Source organism: Haplochromis burtoni, unplaced genomic scaffold (genome assembly GCF_018398535.1).
Source record: "Haplochromis burtoni strain Fernald_Lab_line unplaced genomic scaffold, NCSU_Asbu1 Contig_5, whole genome shotgun sequence".
NCBI lineage: Eukaryota > Metazoa > Chordata > Actinopteri > Cichliformes > Cichlidae > Haplochromis > Haplochromis burtoni.
This window is the reverse complement of record NW_024582366.1, coordinates 4,453,314-4,467,048: the sequence shown is the minus strand read 5'-3', so window position 1 is coordinate 4,467,048 and position 13,735 is coordinate 4,453,314. Positions and strand designations below refer to the sequence as shown.

The 13,735-nt window shown below is 36.8% G+C and overlaps 1 protein-coding gene across 4 annotated transcripts; it reads left to right on the top strand.

Moving 5' to 3' along the window:
• Positions 1 to 735: 735 nt before the first annotated feature.
• Positions 736 to 12,868, top strand: mfsd8l1 (major facilitator superfamily domain containing 8-like 1). 4 transcript variants are annotated; one of them, XR_315683.2, is made up of 13 exons: positions 738 to 1,194; positions 5,021 to 5,206; positions 5,389 to 5,451; positions 6,621 to 6,740; positions 6,851 to 6,930; positions 7,043 to 7,373; positions 7,675 to 7,748; positions 7,919 to 8,132; positions 8,401 to 8,523; positions 8,694 to 8,824; positions 10,672 to 10,786; positions 10,926 to 11,129; positions 11,178 to 12,868. XR_315683.2 is itself a non-coding variant. In XM_005920936.2 (12 exons), exons 1-11 carry the CDS (start codon positions 1,192 to 1,194, stop codon positions 10,750 to 10,752), a joined length of 1,371 nt encoding a protein of 456 aa, XP_005920998.1. In that variant the 5' UTR covers positions 736 to 1,191; the 3' UTR covers positions 10,753 to 10,786; positions 10,926 to 12,868. The 4 variants fall into 4 exon arrangements, 3 of the variants coding, with proteins under 3 accessions (XP_005920998.1, XP_005920997.1, XP_005920996.1); XM_005920936.2 differs by having other exon boundaries at positions 736 to 1,194; positions 5,056 to 5,206; positions 10,926 to 12,868; XM_005920935.2 differs by having other exon boundaries at positions 737 to 1,194; positions 10,931 to 12,868.
• Positions 12,869 to 13,735: the final 867 nt, after the last annotated feature.

Below are 13,735 nucleotides of genomic sequence, written 5' to 3'. Positions count from 1 at the left end.
TGTAACTTCTCTGAGGTCTTCCGCTTTTCCTCCTGCTTGGTATCTCCATTTTCAACATCCTTTGTCCAACAAATCCACTATTCCTCATCATCATCCCTTGTCTCTCCAACTTTATCTCCAAAACACTTGACGTGAGCTCTCCCTCTGATACACTCATTTTCTAGCTTGTCCACTTTCTATGAAAATTTTAGCATTTCCAGCTCCAGGTTTAGGGTTTTTAGTTTAGTCTTACTGTCCAAATTATACATCATAGCAGGTCTCACTCTCGTCTTATAAACGTTCTTTTTCACCCTTGCTGCTAACCTCCTGTCACAAATCACCCCTGACACTCATCTCCACCCACTTCACCCTGCCTATGCTCTCTCCTACTCCTAAACTGCATTAATCAGCATGATTGAATCCACACTCATTAGCGAATATCCAGATTCAGTCCAAGGGGTTCAAAAGGTTTTATTTTTTGCAATAGTGATGCTTGTCTAATAAAGCACGTATAAGCAAGAAGTGCAGTTCTTTGTATGAGATCGATACCAAAATTTGCAGTATCGCACAGCACTACCATCGTGTATTTTGTTAAATGGTCTTACAACAGAAAGAAGAAGAAGAAAAAAACCTTATACTCTAATGTGTGCGTATATTATTCAATCTATGAAAGCAGTTGAAGTTTCAGCGGTTGCGACTGTCAATGTGCGGGCAACCGGAAGTTGTGTAGGATGGCTTTAAACTGCGCGCTGCTGTGATTGGTTGTTTCCCCTCTGCCTCGCTTTTGGCAGTTTGAGGGCGAGTGTTTAGTAAGCTACGGCTAGCATCAATCATTGCGGAGCATTTACCCGGCTGGTTTAATTACAGACATTTTATATATGCATGGACTGGACTCGTGTTTTCACCACGAAAACACGAGTTTTCCATACGATATGAGATAACGCGTAGTGATAAGTGATATTAGCCTTGCAAACGCTGTTCAGGTAGTGGGAACAGTGTGCTCTTGAAGCATTCTGCAGCTGTTTTCTGTAATTGGAAGCACTGCTCTCGGGATTATGTCGGCTGTGTTTGGTAGGGAGACGAGAAGGGACATGTATGTTTAAAGTCTTACAGAGAGAAGAATTCAGCAGTGAGGCGTAATGGATAGCAGACGGGAAAAGAAGCTGACATATATCACCATCGGACTTATTTTTCTTCTCAGCGGCGTGGAATATGGTAAGACTTGTTATTGGGGTAAACATGGGTAGATGACAATGACAAAGAAATTGTAACAAGTACAACAAAACTGTTCTATAAAGATATTTTAAGTGGACAAAATGGAGTGTTTTAATTATAACGCTGTGGCACAACACCGGTGCAATGACGCATGAGTATAAAGAGTAAAAAGATTTTTAAAAATAGGTCATTTCTTTATTTTATATATATCCATATCCCCTTCATATCATGTTTACTACAGTCTATTTAACAATATGCAAATATAATGAACTTTAAAAAGAAAAAACATCGGAAATAATTCATTTCACATAATCATTTTCAATGAAGGTCATCTCTACAGTGCATTTAAAGCGCATTTGTGATAACATAAATGTTTATAAGTATCCCAATATATAAGATGTATATGTATTGCATAGAATATATGTGGAGATAATATGTTACATTGTGTTTATTTACCGCATTGGCATTTAACAAACAAAAAAATCTGTTCTGTGTTACACACTGCATTATAAGTACCATAAGCGTAACCGGTTATAAAGACACACACAGAAAACTGTAAAAGAATAGATTATAAATCCAGGCTTAAAGCAATATAATTGTGATCTTTAAATGAAGTGAAATTAAGTACAAATTTAAGGTTTGTTTCAATTTTATGATTCGGTGACGAGTGTAAAGCAGAAAATATGAAATTCAGCATCCACAGATGCAAGATTGAGGTAGAATTGGGCAAACTCAAAGGTAAGGCGATAATACCAGTGTAAATCTTTATGTGGTGTAAAAATATTGCGATATCATTGCATCACAGTACATTTATGTTCCCTTGTGTGCGCAGTAATGAGAGAACCCCTGGCTGATCTGTGAGTAAGATCAACGTGTGTCAGCCTCCATTGATGAGTTAGTTCCTAAAAATTGAACTACTTGAACAATCTCCAACAAAGCACAGGACTTAGCAAAATGTGTAAGAAAACTGTTCCTGTGGAAATAATAACTGTGTTTCACCTGATAAGACCATAGCACAGAACCATTGAGTACAACCAGGCTAAGCGTGGGAGGACCTGTGACCCAAATGTATATAAGTGACTCAGTCCAGCATGATTGGAGCGCTTGATAGCACCCCACGTGACAGTGAAAACAAACAAGGAAATTAGTGATTAAAGGAAAATCTCAGGTAGAAAAGATTTTTGTTTTACTTTGCAACAATATTGGGAAACTCCCAAAGAGTTACAAGGTTAAGTTAACCTAAAATCTTAAGCAGTTATTTTACACTTGGACTTCAAATTTTCAAGGGAAACACTAGCTAGGTTTGCTTGATCACAGGAAACTGAACAGTACTTAAAACACAGTTGGTTCATCTTTTAACATGAGTGGTTTTACTTGTAGTTGAATTAATGTTTTAGATCTAAGAGTGCAGATTTCCAGTACAACCCACCTGTGTTTATTTAAGAGTGAGTAATGTAAAATAGGGTCATCTACACTACAGTTTGACACTGTATATTCAACTGCACGTCTTCTTCCCCTCACCCCCAACTGGCCTCGGCACCTTGCCACCCCTCCCTAAGGCTGATGCTTCTGGAGAAATCTTCTTGTTAAAAGGAAGTTTTTATGCTTGCTCATACAGGGTCACCTGATTTTAAGGGTTTTCCATTATGTATTATTACTGCAATATAAAGTGTATTGAGTTGACTGTTTTGTTTTTTAAATTTCGTGCTATATAAAGAAAAATCAAACTGAATTTAACTGGTTGGACATCACTGTCTTTATGCAAACATTGCTTAAGCCATTATCACAACTCGGTCACAGTCACTTTAAAAATACAGTCAAAAGAACAACTGACAACAGACATGAATGCAGGTGTGCCTTGTGAAACCATTGCATAATCCAAATGTGTTTAAAAATGTCCGCCTTTAAGACGTGTATACATAAGAACAGGTTAGGAGCAATGTGGCAACCACAAATCAAAGTCAATGAACTTAACTAAACTCTTGCAAAAAGGGTGAATTAACGCATAGCTGATGTGAAATAACTGCCATGTAGAGTAAATAATTCTCAAATTTGGGACAGATAATTAAAGCAACTACACCAATGTGAGCAAAGAATGCCGCTAACTAACCGGATGAGTAGTTGTGAAGAGCCTGGAAAACCGACCAGCCAACCAGGTATCAGCTATAAAGCATTGTGCATCAAGCAAATCGCTTTACACAATTAGGTCAATACGTTTTTGGTCTCTGCTCCACTGTAGTGGATTTTAAATCAAACATTCATGATGTGACTGAAGTGCATACTTTAATTCCAGGGTTTTACCAAAATAATTCATTAACCTTTTAAGAATTACAGCCATGTTTAGTCATCTGTTTTCAAAGGCTAATGATTAATTGAGAAGAGAAACATTATTTTTAACATCACATAATCATACATATATTTGAATGAAAATGCTTCCTGGAGTGTAGAAACCATAGACATCACAAAACGCTGTGTTTCCTTCCTCAAGATGCTCTGACAGGCCTTGTTGTGGATCTTTCTACCTCCAGTTTTGTACAACCATGCTCTGTTGGGGTGAGATCAGATGACTGACTTGGCCACTGAGGAATATGGCATTTCTTTCCCTTCAGAAGCTCTTGGTTTGGTATTGCAGTATGCTTTGTTTCACTATCCATTTGCACTGTCAGCCGCTGTCCAATCAGTTTTGTGACATTTTGCTGAATGTGCTACTGCTACTTCTATCAGCAGTCACATCATCAGTAAGCACGACTGACCTAGTTCCACATGCTATAATATTGCCTCCACCATGATTTACAGATAATGTCATATGCTTTGGACCTTGAGCTCTTTCTCTCCTTCTCCATCTTTTTTCTTCCCATGATTCTATTACAAGTTAGAAGACATTTTTTTCAGAAATGTGTGGGCCCCTTTAGACTTTACCAGAAAACATTTAATCTGACCTTCTTGTTTTTGAACATAACCACTGGTTTGTTGTACCTTTGTATTTGTATTAACAATCAGAAAGTGTCTCTTGATTGTAGACTTTAACAAACACCGACCTACCTCCCCTTCTGTGGTCTTTCAGGCCTTTTTGGTGTTTTTTGAGCTAATCAATTCATTCATTCTTTTAAAGAATGAACCAGATTTTTATTTTATCAGCTTAGTTTGTCCTGATGTAACGAGGGTACAGGCCTCACCTGGCCGTGAAACTGCTTATCAGTCAATCAGTTTCTATTTACCTTTTTGCATCTAAAAATGGTACATTAGGTACATAAATTGGCTGTAATTGTTAAAAAGTTAATTCAGTGGGTTTTTTTAATACCTTGAACTAAATTAAGTCTGTACTTCAATCAAATCTTGTTTATTTGACTCCACTGTGGTGCTCTATAGAGGCTGTTTATAGACAAGGTCAATGAAAAAGAGAGATTATTGAATTATCTACAGATACAGAGGTTTTGCTCTTTCCTAATGAGCAATATATAAATATACAAATAAATGATAAATTCCTAAAGTTTATGAAAAAGAAACATTCAGTTTTGGAGCTTTTAGTTTTGTCACTTCCACACACAGTTGTGTCTGTCAGGGCCATATCCCTGAACGACAAAAATTTGAGTAGTAATTTTCTCTGGAATTCTCAGAGAGCGTGCTTTATTGTGTGCCATCTGACCCAGTAATTGAATTTTGAATTACATTTGGTCAGCATTATCCTTTGCCTGTGTGATAAATAAAGCTCTAAGCAATAACAGCGTGCTGTATCCATCTTTTGTCAGACTGTGATGAATCGAATATGTATGATTTCTTAATAGTAAAATAAAAAACACATTTCCCCTCTCTTCTCTATCCACAGCTGTAATTTTGCCCACAATATGGCGTTTCTTGCAGACTCTGGATGCAGCACCTTACTTTCTGGGATTGGTCCTGTCAGCATTCAGTCTGAGTGGCCTACTGTCTGGACCACTGTTTGGCCACTGGTCCGACAGAACCCGATCAACAAAGAAGATCATATTGTTTGCCAACATCTTTGAGATAGTTGGTGAGTCCACAGGTCTTGCATATTTTCTAACACTCAGCAATCCTTCAAATAGGATTCACGTTTGAACCCCAGTTATACTGGGTACTTCTTTTGTACAAGAAACCAAACATATTTGTTTTTATTCAAATCTTATGACAATTGTTTAAGTCGATTCCATATTTACTTTTTATCTTTTTTTACAGGTAATTTTATGTACTTGATGGGATACTCAAAGTGGCTTCTGCTGTCAAGCAGACTGGTAGCAGGTGAGTCTATAATAAGTAAACGTAGAACTGAGAATCATTTTGTGGATTTAATGACTACAAATATGTTAGTCATACTGAAAAGCATGTTAGTTTAGAACAGTTTAAAAAACTTGATTATAAAAGTTTCAGACTGAAAGTACTTCAGTGATTAGAAAATACTGGGATACATTATTTACTGCAAAATATAGTCCCTGCCTTTGTGATAGTTTCCATTGACACTCATAAATCCTTAACTTGTAGGTCACTAATAGTGTTTCAAAGTTCAACCTGCGATCGGTTTACAAGCTACTTTAAATTGAGTCTTAAGGTATGTTTGGTGAAATATACTGCTGAGTTTGCAGCAACTGAGTGTGAACTGGACATGAGACATTGTTAAGACTTTGTCGAGGTTGGACATAATAGTTGCATAACTGCTGTCACTTTGTTGGGGTGATCTGGAGAAATTTCAAGAATGCCAACTGTTTCCTTCTTGTCTAAATAGTTCATGTTCACAGTTCTTATTTGGAGCTGTGTTTTGGGTCATTGTTCCATTGTTGGAGGAAATTGGCTCCATGTGGCTCCAATAAATGAACATTCAATGGTACGGCTTGTACTGCAAAAAGTGATAGCATTCCTTTATCCCGTACAAATCCCTCACTTAACATCACCAAGACATTCGTGGGAGTCACTTAATAGAGCTGTTAAGATAAGATGAAGACATGTAAGGTGTCTGTTTGGCAGAGTAGAAACTTGTTGTCTGGTTTATTGTTTTTTGCTGTTTTATCTTCATTTCTTGCAGTTCCTCAAAGCCTTCAAAAAATTATTTTCTTGGCCAGTTTGAGGCTGAAACACCCAAAGTTCTGATTACTCAATAAGCCAAATACATTTCACCTGTCCCAACATAAGTGAAAAAAACAAAACATTTTTTTTCCAATTAATTATGCTTTTAACATTTAAAACTTGCAACTGTTAACACAATATGCCATCTGTGACCATTCAGGATAACTGAATGCCATCTTAAATAAAAAACACGTGTTTTTCTTTGTTGTTTCTAAATCACTCCTGTCACTTGACTGTTAATGAAACATGATATCTTATCTTTTTTCCCACTTTACAAAAAGCAGTTTTACCTGGAAAAGAGAAGCCAAAGTTGATGTTTTTGGTTTTTAGTTGGTTTGTTTGTTTCCCAGGCATCGGTGCAGGCGTTAGCTCGTCCATCTTTGGCTTCTTAACCAGAAGCACGGCCCCAGAGGACCGTGCCACTGTATTTGCTGCTTTCATGGCGTGTCGGCAGGCTGGACTTGTGATTGGTCAGTGCTTGTTTGCTTTCTTGCGACAAACATTAAAGATTGTTTAGTTATTATAAATCTTAATGGTTTTAGGTGGATAATGTTCATGTAGTATCCTTTGTTTAACACAGGTCCAGCATTTAACATCTTTCTGAGGTTGTGTGATTTCCACCTGGGTCCTTTTGTAATCAATAAATACACTGCACCCGGGGTAAGATTTATAACATGTCAGTATGCATTATAATAAGGTGTTTTACATTTTTCATGCATTTCTTTGCGGCCATCTGTGGAGAGCAGTGATCTTGTTCATCCATCCCTTGCAGCTGTTTATGTGTCTGCTGTGGATTCTCCTTCAATTCGTGGTTGTTTTCCTGACTGTGGACCTACCACCCGTTGAGAAGAGGAAAGCCAGGGATGGTATGACGCGAAAGAACCAAGAGGAAGAGAATGAGAAAAGCCTTGTGGAAGACGTAGAAGAGAGCGATGAAGAGGGAAAGCCCCTAATAGTGTCTCAGGAGCTGATGGGGTCCTACGGCTCTGTCGTGGCTTCCAGTCCACCCAGGAACACTACGCTGAATCCGAATCCTTCACCTCATTCTCCTGTTTCACCAGCAGAGGCTTCAGGTGTCTTTAAGAATTTCAGCATATCTCGAGGTCAGTGATTCACATGATTATTGCTGGGTGCCTTGCCTGTTTGTTCATCTCTTCTTCTATCCTCTTCTTAAACAGATTGGATTGCCTTCTTGCTACAAAGCGTCTTAGTTTTATGAGCCTTGGAATGTGCAAAATATATCTCTTACAAGTGAAGTAGCACAGTTTGTTTGTTGTTGTTGTTTCTGAACTTCCTGGTTATGAAATAGATTTTTGTCCCCTTTCTTTCTGACTTTGCTGTTGACCAATGTCTCTTTCCAGTGTTTTCATGTTTTGTCTACATGTTTCGGTTTCTTTGTATCAGAGTTCCTGAGAGAAGAGGTGATTGTGCTGCTGGCTGCCCAGTTTGTCACCTTTTTCAATCAGACAGCCCTGGAGGTGCAGATTGAAACTCTCATACAAATTAAATGATCTGTTTTCAGTATATCATTTCTTGATTTTTTTTTTTTTTTAAAAATCATTTCAAACCCTGTGAGAGCATACACACTAAGTTTTATCTTGCCAACAAACATAATGAGACTAAAGGATTTAACGGGCTGTGTCCTCAGACCATGGTGACCCCTCTGACGCAGAAATATTTCAGCTTTGGGGAGCTGGAGAACAGCGTGATGTACTTTCTTGGTGGTGTAGTGGTGATTGCCGGCTTCCTGTTTGTGCGCTGGCTGAGCCGCCATGTGACGGAACGGGTGATCCTCGCCATTGGTCTGTGCATGTGCAACATCTCCTGTATCTGGTGCCTCATCTTCTTGGCTAAGCCGCTAGGTTAGACTCAACTTGAAATTATAATTTTTTTGATTGTTTTTTTTGCTTTAGCATCTAACTCTCATGAATGCTGTTCATCTGGACGGAGCATTTTCACATATAGAACTAGGTCCTTGATCTCTCACTGAGACACAGTCAAAATAATGCTTTCTTTTTACACATATGTAATATTTAATCCTTAAAAAAGCTTTCCTGAAATCCATCTTCGAAATGTGTCATATATATTATTCACCTTTTTCCTTCCTTTGGCGTTTTGTGTTTTCTCTAGGTGGCTTTGCATGGCAGCTGACAGAGTTCATCATTGGGGTATTTCTGCAGATTTTGGGTTTGCCGTTTGTGTCTGTTGCGCAGGTTTCTCTGTTTTCCAAAATTACAGCTGAGAAAACACAAGGTGAGAAACTGCACCATCTACTGGACAAGCAAAGGCATGACAGGGTTCTGGGGTCGTTTCGAGGGAAAAAATTAGTATATCAGTGAAACTGAATGCACATTTTAAGGCCTTATAATAACCATAGAAGTAAGCCCTTTGATGTGTTTTGTGCTGTGTGGGGCATTTTACAGGTTTCAGTCAGGGAATACGTCGTTCAGTGGGGGGTCTGGCCACCATTCTGGGCCCACTATGGGCTGGAGGCCTTACCGAGAACATGTATGTCATGATGGGGATGATGACTGTACTGCTGGTCCTGCTAACGGTAAGCAACAATTACAATGACAAAACCATAAGGCATCCTGTCAGAGGTTAAGTGTAAACGGACCTTTGTTGGCTGAGAGGAATCATATTTATATCGAGGGCATAACCTGAAAAAATAAAATGATGAAAACATGAAAACTCATTTGCAGTATTTTTGCTTTTGAAATTTTCTTTATACAGTGTAAATAGTACATTTGGGTAGATTTAGGTTATGTACTTCTCTTCTTTTCCTACATAAAATATTACAAATAAAAAAAATACATAATACACATTTGTGCTTTTGTATTGCTTTATTTTGCCTAAATACTTCTCTCTACTTTTCATTTGTTAGGAATGAATAATGCTACCTACTTGAGCACATAATGATTAATCACCACATTCTCTTTTTACGCAAACCTTTGTTCTTGCACTAATGTGTATAAAATAAACCAGTTTCTAAAATTGGGACTCACAAAGTGTGCAAATGTGCATTTCTGTTTTATGTCAAAAAGTGATGTTTCTCATCAGTGAGTATCTGTTTAGAACAAATAAAAACCTAAAAATAGGTTTTAAGTTAAGAAAAGGAGATGCATGTTGACATGTCTAGCCAGCAGCAACTGGATTAGGTAACAAGCAAGCACAACAATATCCTTTTAATGAAGTACAGGCTCACTTGTTATGAAACCCAAATGTTTAGAAGCAAACAAGACAAAACAAGGCAAAAACAACCAAATTTACTCCATCAGTTCTTCACAGACCTTTCTTTCATTATTTTCTCTGTAAAAAAAACAACAACAAAAAACGTGGAGCTCTACCTCCCTGACACATCCGATGTAGTTTCTCAGTTATCACAGCATCAAATGTTCAGTTCTTAAAAATATTTAAACTTTTACAGATACTACCAAATGAACCTGAATGAAACATTCCCGCTTCAAATCACGTCTGTAAAACTCCAGACATGTCTGTGTCCTGAATTGGACACAATCTCTACTTTTAAGATTAGGCTTCAAACTTTCCTTTTTGATAAAGAATATATTTAGGGCTGGATCAGGTGACCCTGAACCCTCCCTTAGTTATGCTGCAATATGCTGCTGGGGGATTCCCATGATGCGTTGAGTATTTCTTCTTCTGTCACCTTTCTCACTCACTATGTGTTAATCAACCTCTGTGCATTAAATCATACTTGTGATTAATCTCTGGCTCTCCTCCACAGCATGTCTTCTATCCTGTCTTCCTTCTCTTATCCCAACCGGTCTCAGCACCTCCCTGAGCCTGGTTCTGCTGGAGGTTTCTTCCTGTTAAAAGGGAGTTTTTCCTTCCCACTGTCGCCAAAGTGCTTGCTCATAGGGGGTCATATGATTGTTGGGTTTTTCTCTGTATGTATTATTGTAGGGTCTTTAACTTACAATATAAAGCGCCTTGAGGCGACTGTTGTGATTTGGCGCTGTATAAATAAAATTGAATTGAACTGAATATTGAACTCAGCTTAGCAACTGCTAAATGATAATGACACGTGTAGCGTTGGACCCGTTAAGCATAGACAGGACACGGACGTAATGACAGCACTACTTTATTTTTGAATGTGATTACACTGTGGTTTTTGTTTTCACTGGGACACAGACACTCCCCCTCTGCCTGTCACTGACAACATATAAAGAGACATAATCACACTCACATCCCAACACACCTGTTCACCCCACCCCTGCGCTGCCCCGGGAGTTCACTGTGTCACCCCTCCTCTGCACCCGGCCAGAGACCACACCCACGCCACAACACCAACTAACAGACAATCTTTCTTTCTCTCAGTCACCTTCCACTTCAACATGAGAATAAACGTTTCTTTAACAAACGTTTTTTTGTCCATTGCAGATGATGCTGGTCTACTCATACAGCCGACTGGTGGAACCTGCTGCACAGGAGCAAATGGACAATTCGGAAAACTTTAATTAGCAAGTGGCTGTTAGAGGAAAAGTGGTTGAAGGAGGTACAGTTTTATTTACAACCATAATGTATGTCTGTGCGATTAATTTCAATTCACTTTGGTAGTATAGTAATCAGATGTTAGAAAGTAAATAAAAGTCTTACATACTGTCTTCTTCTGTCTCTCTCTCTCTCTTTTTAAGAACAGTGTGAGCTTCGCGATCTGTACTTTCTGTCCCTCATCAGTCTCACTTTCTGCAGACCATCATTGTAGAGTAGTGTCACGCACCAGAAGCACAAAGCTCATTCTGTAGGGGTTGGATTTGTCTGTGCAGAGGCTGATCTGATGCTGTTTAGTTCACTATATTTCCTATGGAAATATACAGAGTTCTGCTGTTCATGCAAGAGTTGGATAAAAAGGTTTGTACCAACATCCTACCTGTGCTGAAGCACAGGTAGGATGTTGGTACATGTTGGATCCTACCTGTGCTGTGATCACACATCATGCTAACTGTTAATTTGATGAATATTCCAAATGTTTTACATTTGCATCAGAGGACCATATATGAATATATATTAAGCACTGACATGATTTGCATTATTCAAGGTGTTTAAAGTTTTGTGACCATTGTGGGATTAATTTGCTGACTCCCTGAATTTTTTTGAGGGTGTTTTTAGGGTTTAGGAATTACAGCTTCTTAAGCTTTTGCCCCCTTTTTTGTTTTTTCCGGGGGACTAAAGGTAATTTGCTCAATTGACCTTTTTCATGGACAGGTGTAAACTATTCTTTCATTATTTTTTGCATTGGTTAAACAGTTAAAAGCTCCTAAGTTGATTTCAAATGCAGTATTTGGATTTTGAACTATGCATGTGAACTTGGAATCAACAGAGATAAATGTTGGATAGGCTGCAAAAACAACTCTATTGTAGAGATAACAGCAACATTAGGATTTGCGAAATCAACAGTATGATGGATATATGAAAATAAAGATACTGGTGAGCCACAGAAGACATCGGCGGTAGATCCGCGCACGTGTGTCACTGTCATTGACTGGCTAGTCTGTAACTGGAAGACTTCACAAGGGTAGGCTTTATCGGCTTCAAGAATAGAAAGGCCAAAATCTAAAATGATGATTTTTATTTTAATTATGATTACAACAATTTTTACAATTACGTGGTGCCTCTGAAAACAGGGGACTGTAAATGAAAATCGCTGTAATTACTCAAAGACATAAAAGCTTTAAAGATTTCAATTTCATCTCAAATCTGTTGTAAAAAATTACAACTGAAAAAATATCACTGTCTAAATGTTTCCTACTGAAACATAATGATACCATGACCTATTGACCTTCTGTTGTGATAAAGAATATTAATATGTTATTAATACCAGTACAGTACAGAGATTTTAAAGGCAGGCCCTTTTGTCTGAAATAGCAGAAGGATTTAGAACTTTATTTTTATTTTATTTTATTTTTTTTAAATTTACAGTAATTTAATTACAGTTGATCAAATGAAATATTCAGCTTTTGATGACACTGTTTTACATTCTTCTCATATTGTATTTATTAATTTAACAAGCGCTTAAACACATTGCCGATATGTTTTTTTTTAATGTCACAGTAAGTGAGACAATAGTTAAACACTAAATAATCAGAAATAATTACAACAACTAATACAAAGAATCTTTTTTTCATTGGAAAGAACTACGAAGTACACATTGCTAATATCATGATGCTGATTTCATATATATTTTCAACACTGGTGGGCGCTCTTAGTCTTTGAAATATTTCATTCTTATTGCTGCATGACTGGTATGTGATCACAAGGAGTTGAGTCCACTGTTAGAAGCTGGGGTTTTTTGTGTGTGTGTGTGTGTGTGTGTTTTAATAAACATCAGCACTGTTAGAGTTGCTTTAGGTACAAGGCAGTGCTAAAACAGGCACTACACTTTTTGCAAGCATTTATGTTGTTTGTCTCGTAATAATTTCTTCACATTTTACACTAAACTCACCAAAGCGATGTTATGAACCGAGTATTCTTTATTTCATATTTATTTTTCATTATTTATTTATTTTGTTTTGTTGCCTCGCAAAATGTACATGACCTTCTTTGTACCATTGTCTTTAAATAAAAAAGATGAACTTCACTATGTGAGCTTGTGTTTATAATTCTCCTAATAAGTGATGAGTTTGGGTTTAGTCACACAGTCATTTTGAGAGTAGATCAAAAGAATTGGTTTTATAAGACATTACTTATGTTTGCAATATAATATATGACAAGAAAATAATGTTTATATACATATTTATTTAGTTTTCTATTATTTAAAATGTATATTAATTGCAATAACAGTATTTTGTCAAGGTCATTTGTTTTCTATCGTTTAAAAGTCAAAGAAAGATTTTTTTTTTTAAAAATAGTATCTTGTAGTTTAATCTCTATATTTTAATTAAACAGTTTCACTGAATTTTAGTAGGTTACATCATCATCATTTGGAGGCAATGAAGCCAACAGTGTTGGTATCCCAAATTAATGGTTTAGTGGAAAATGCTTGAGTTGATTTCTAATTGGAAGCACTGTTAAAAAAAAAAAAAAAAAAAAATCTGTGAGGTTGTTAAAATTACATTATTCTGTAAAAAACCTATTGAATATTGCTTGTTTGACTGCTTTATAAATTGACTTTCCTATTAAATAATACTGCGTAAAATATAATTTTATCTGCATTTTTATTTCAGCTTGTCAGGTTTCAGAACAAATAAGTCTACTAATAAAATAATATTTGAGGTTCATATGAAATTAATCTTTTTTTAAATTTAAACATTTGTATCAATTTTATTTATTTACCCTTGAAATTAAAATGTTTTTTTTATAGTTGTCCTGGTCAAGAAGGCACACCATTACAAAGACAAAAACATATACAAATCAAAACTAATATTAAATACACATATGCCAAAAATAAGTTGTAATGAAACAAAAATAAATTAAAAGACATGAGATTAGAAGGTCATGTAATACA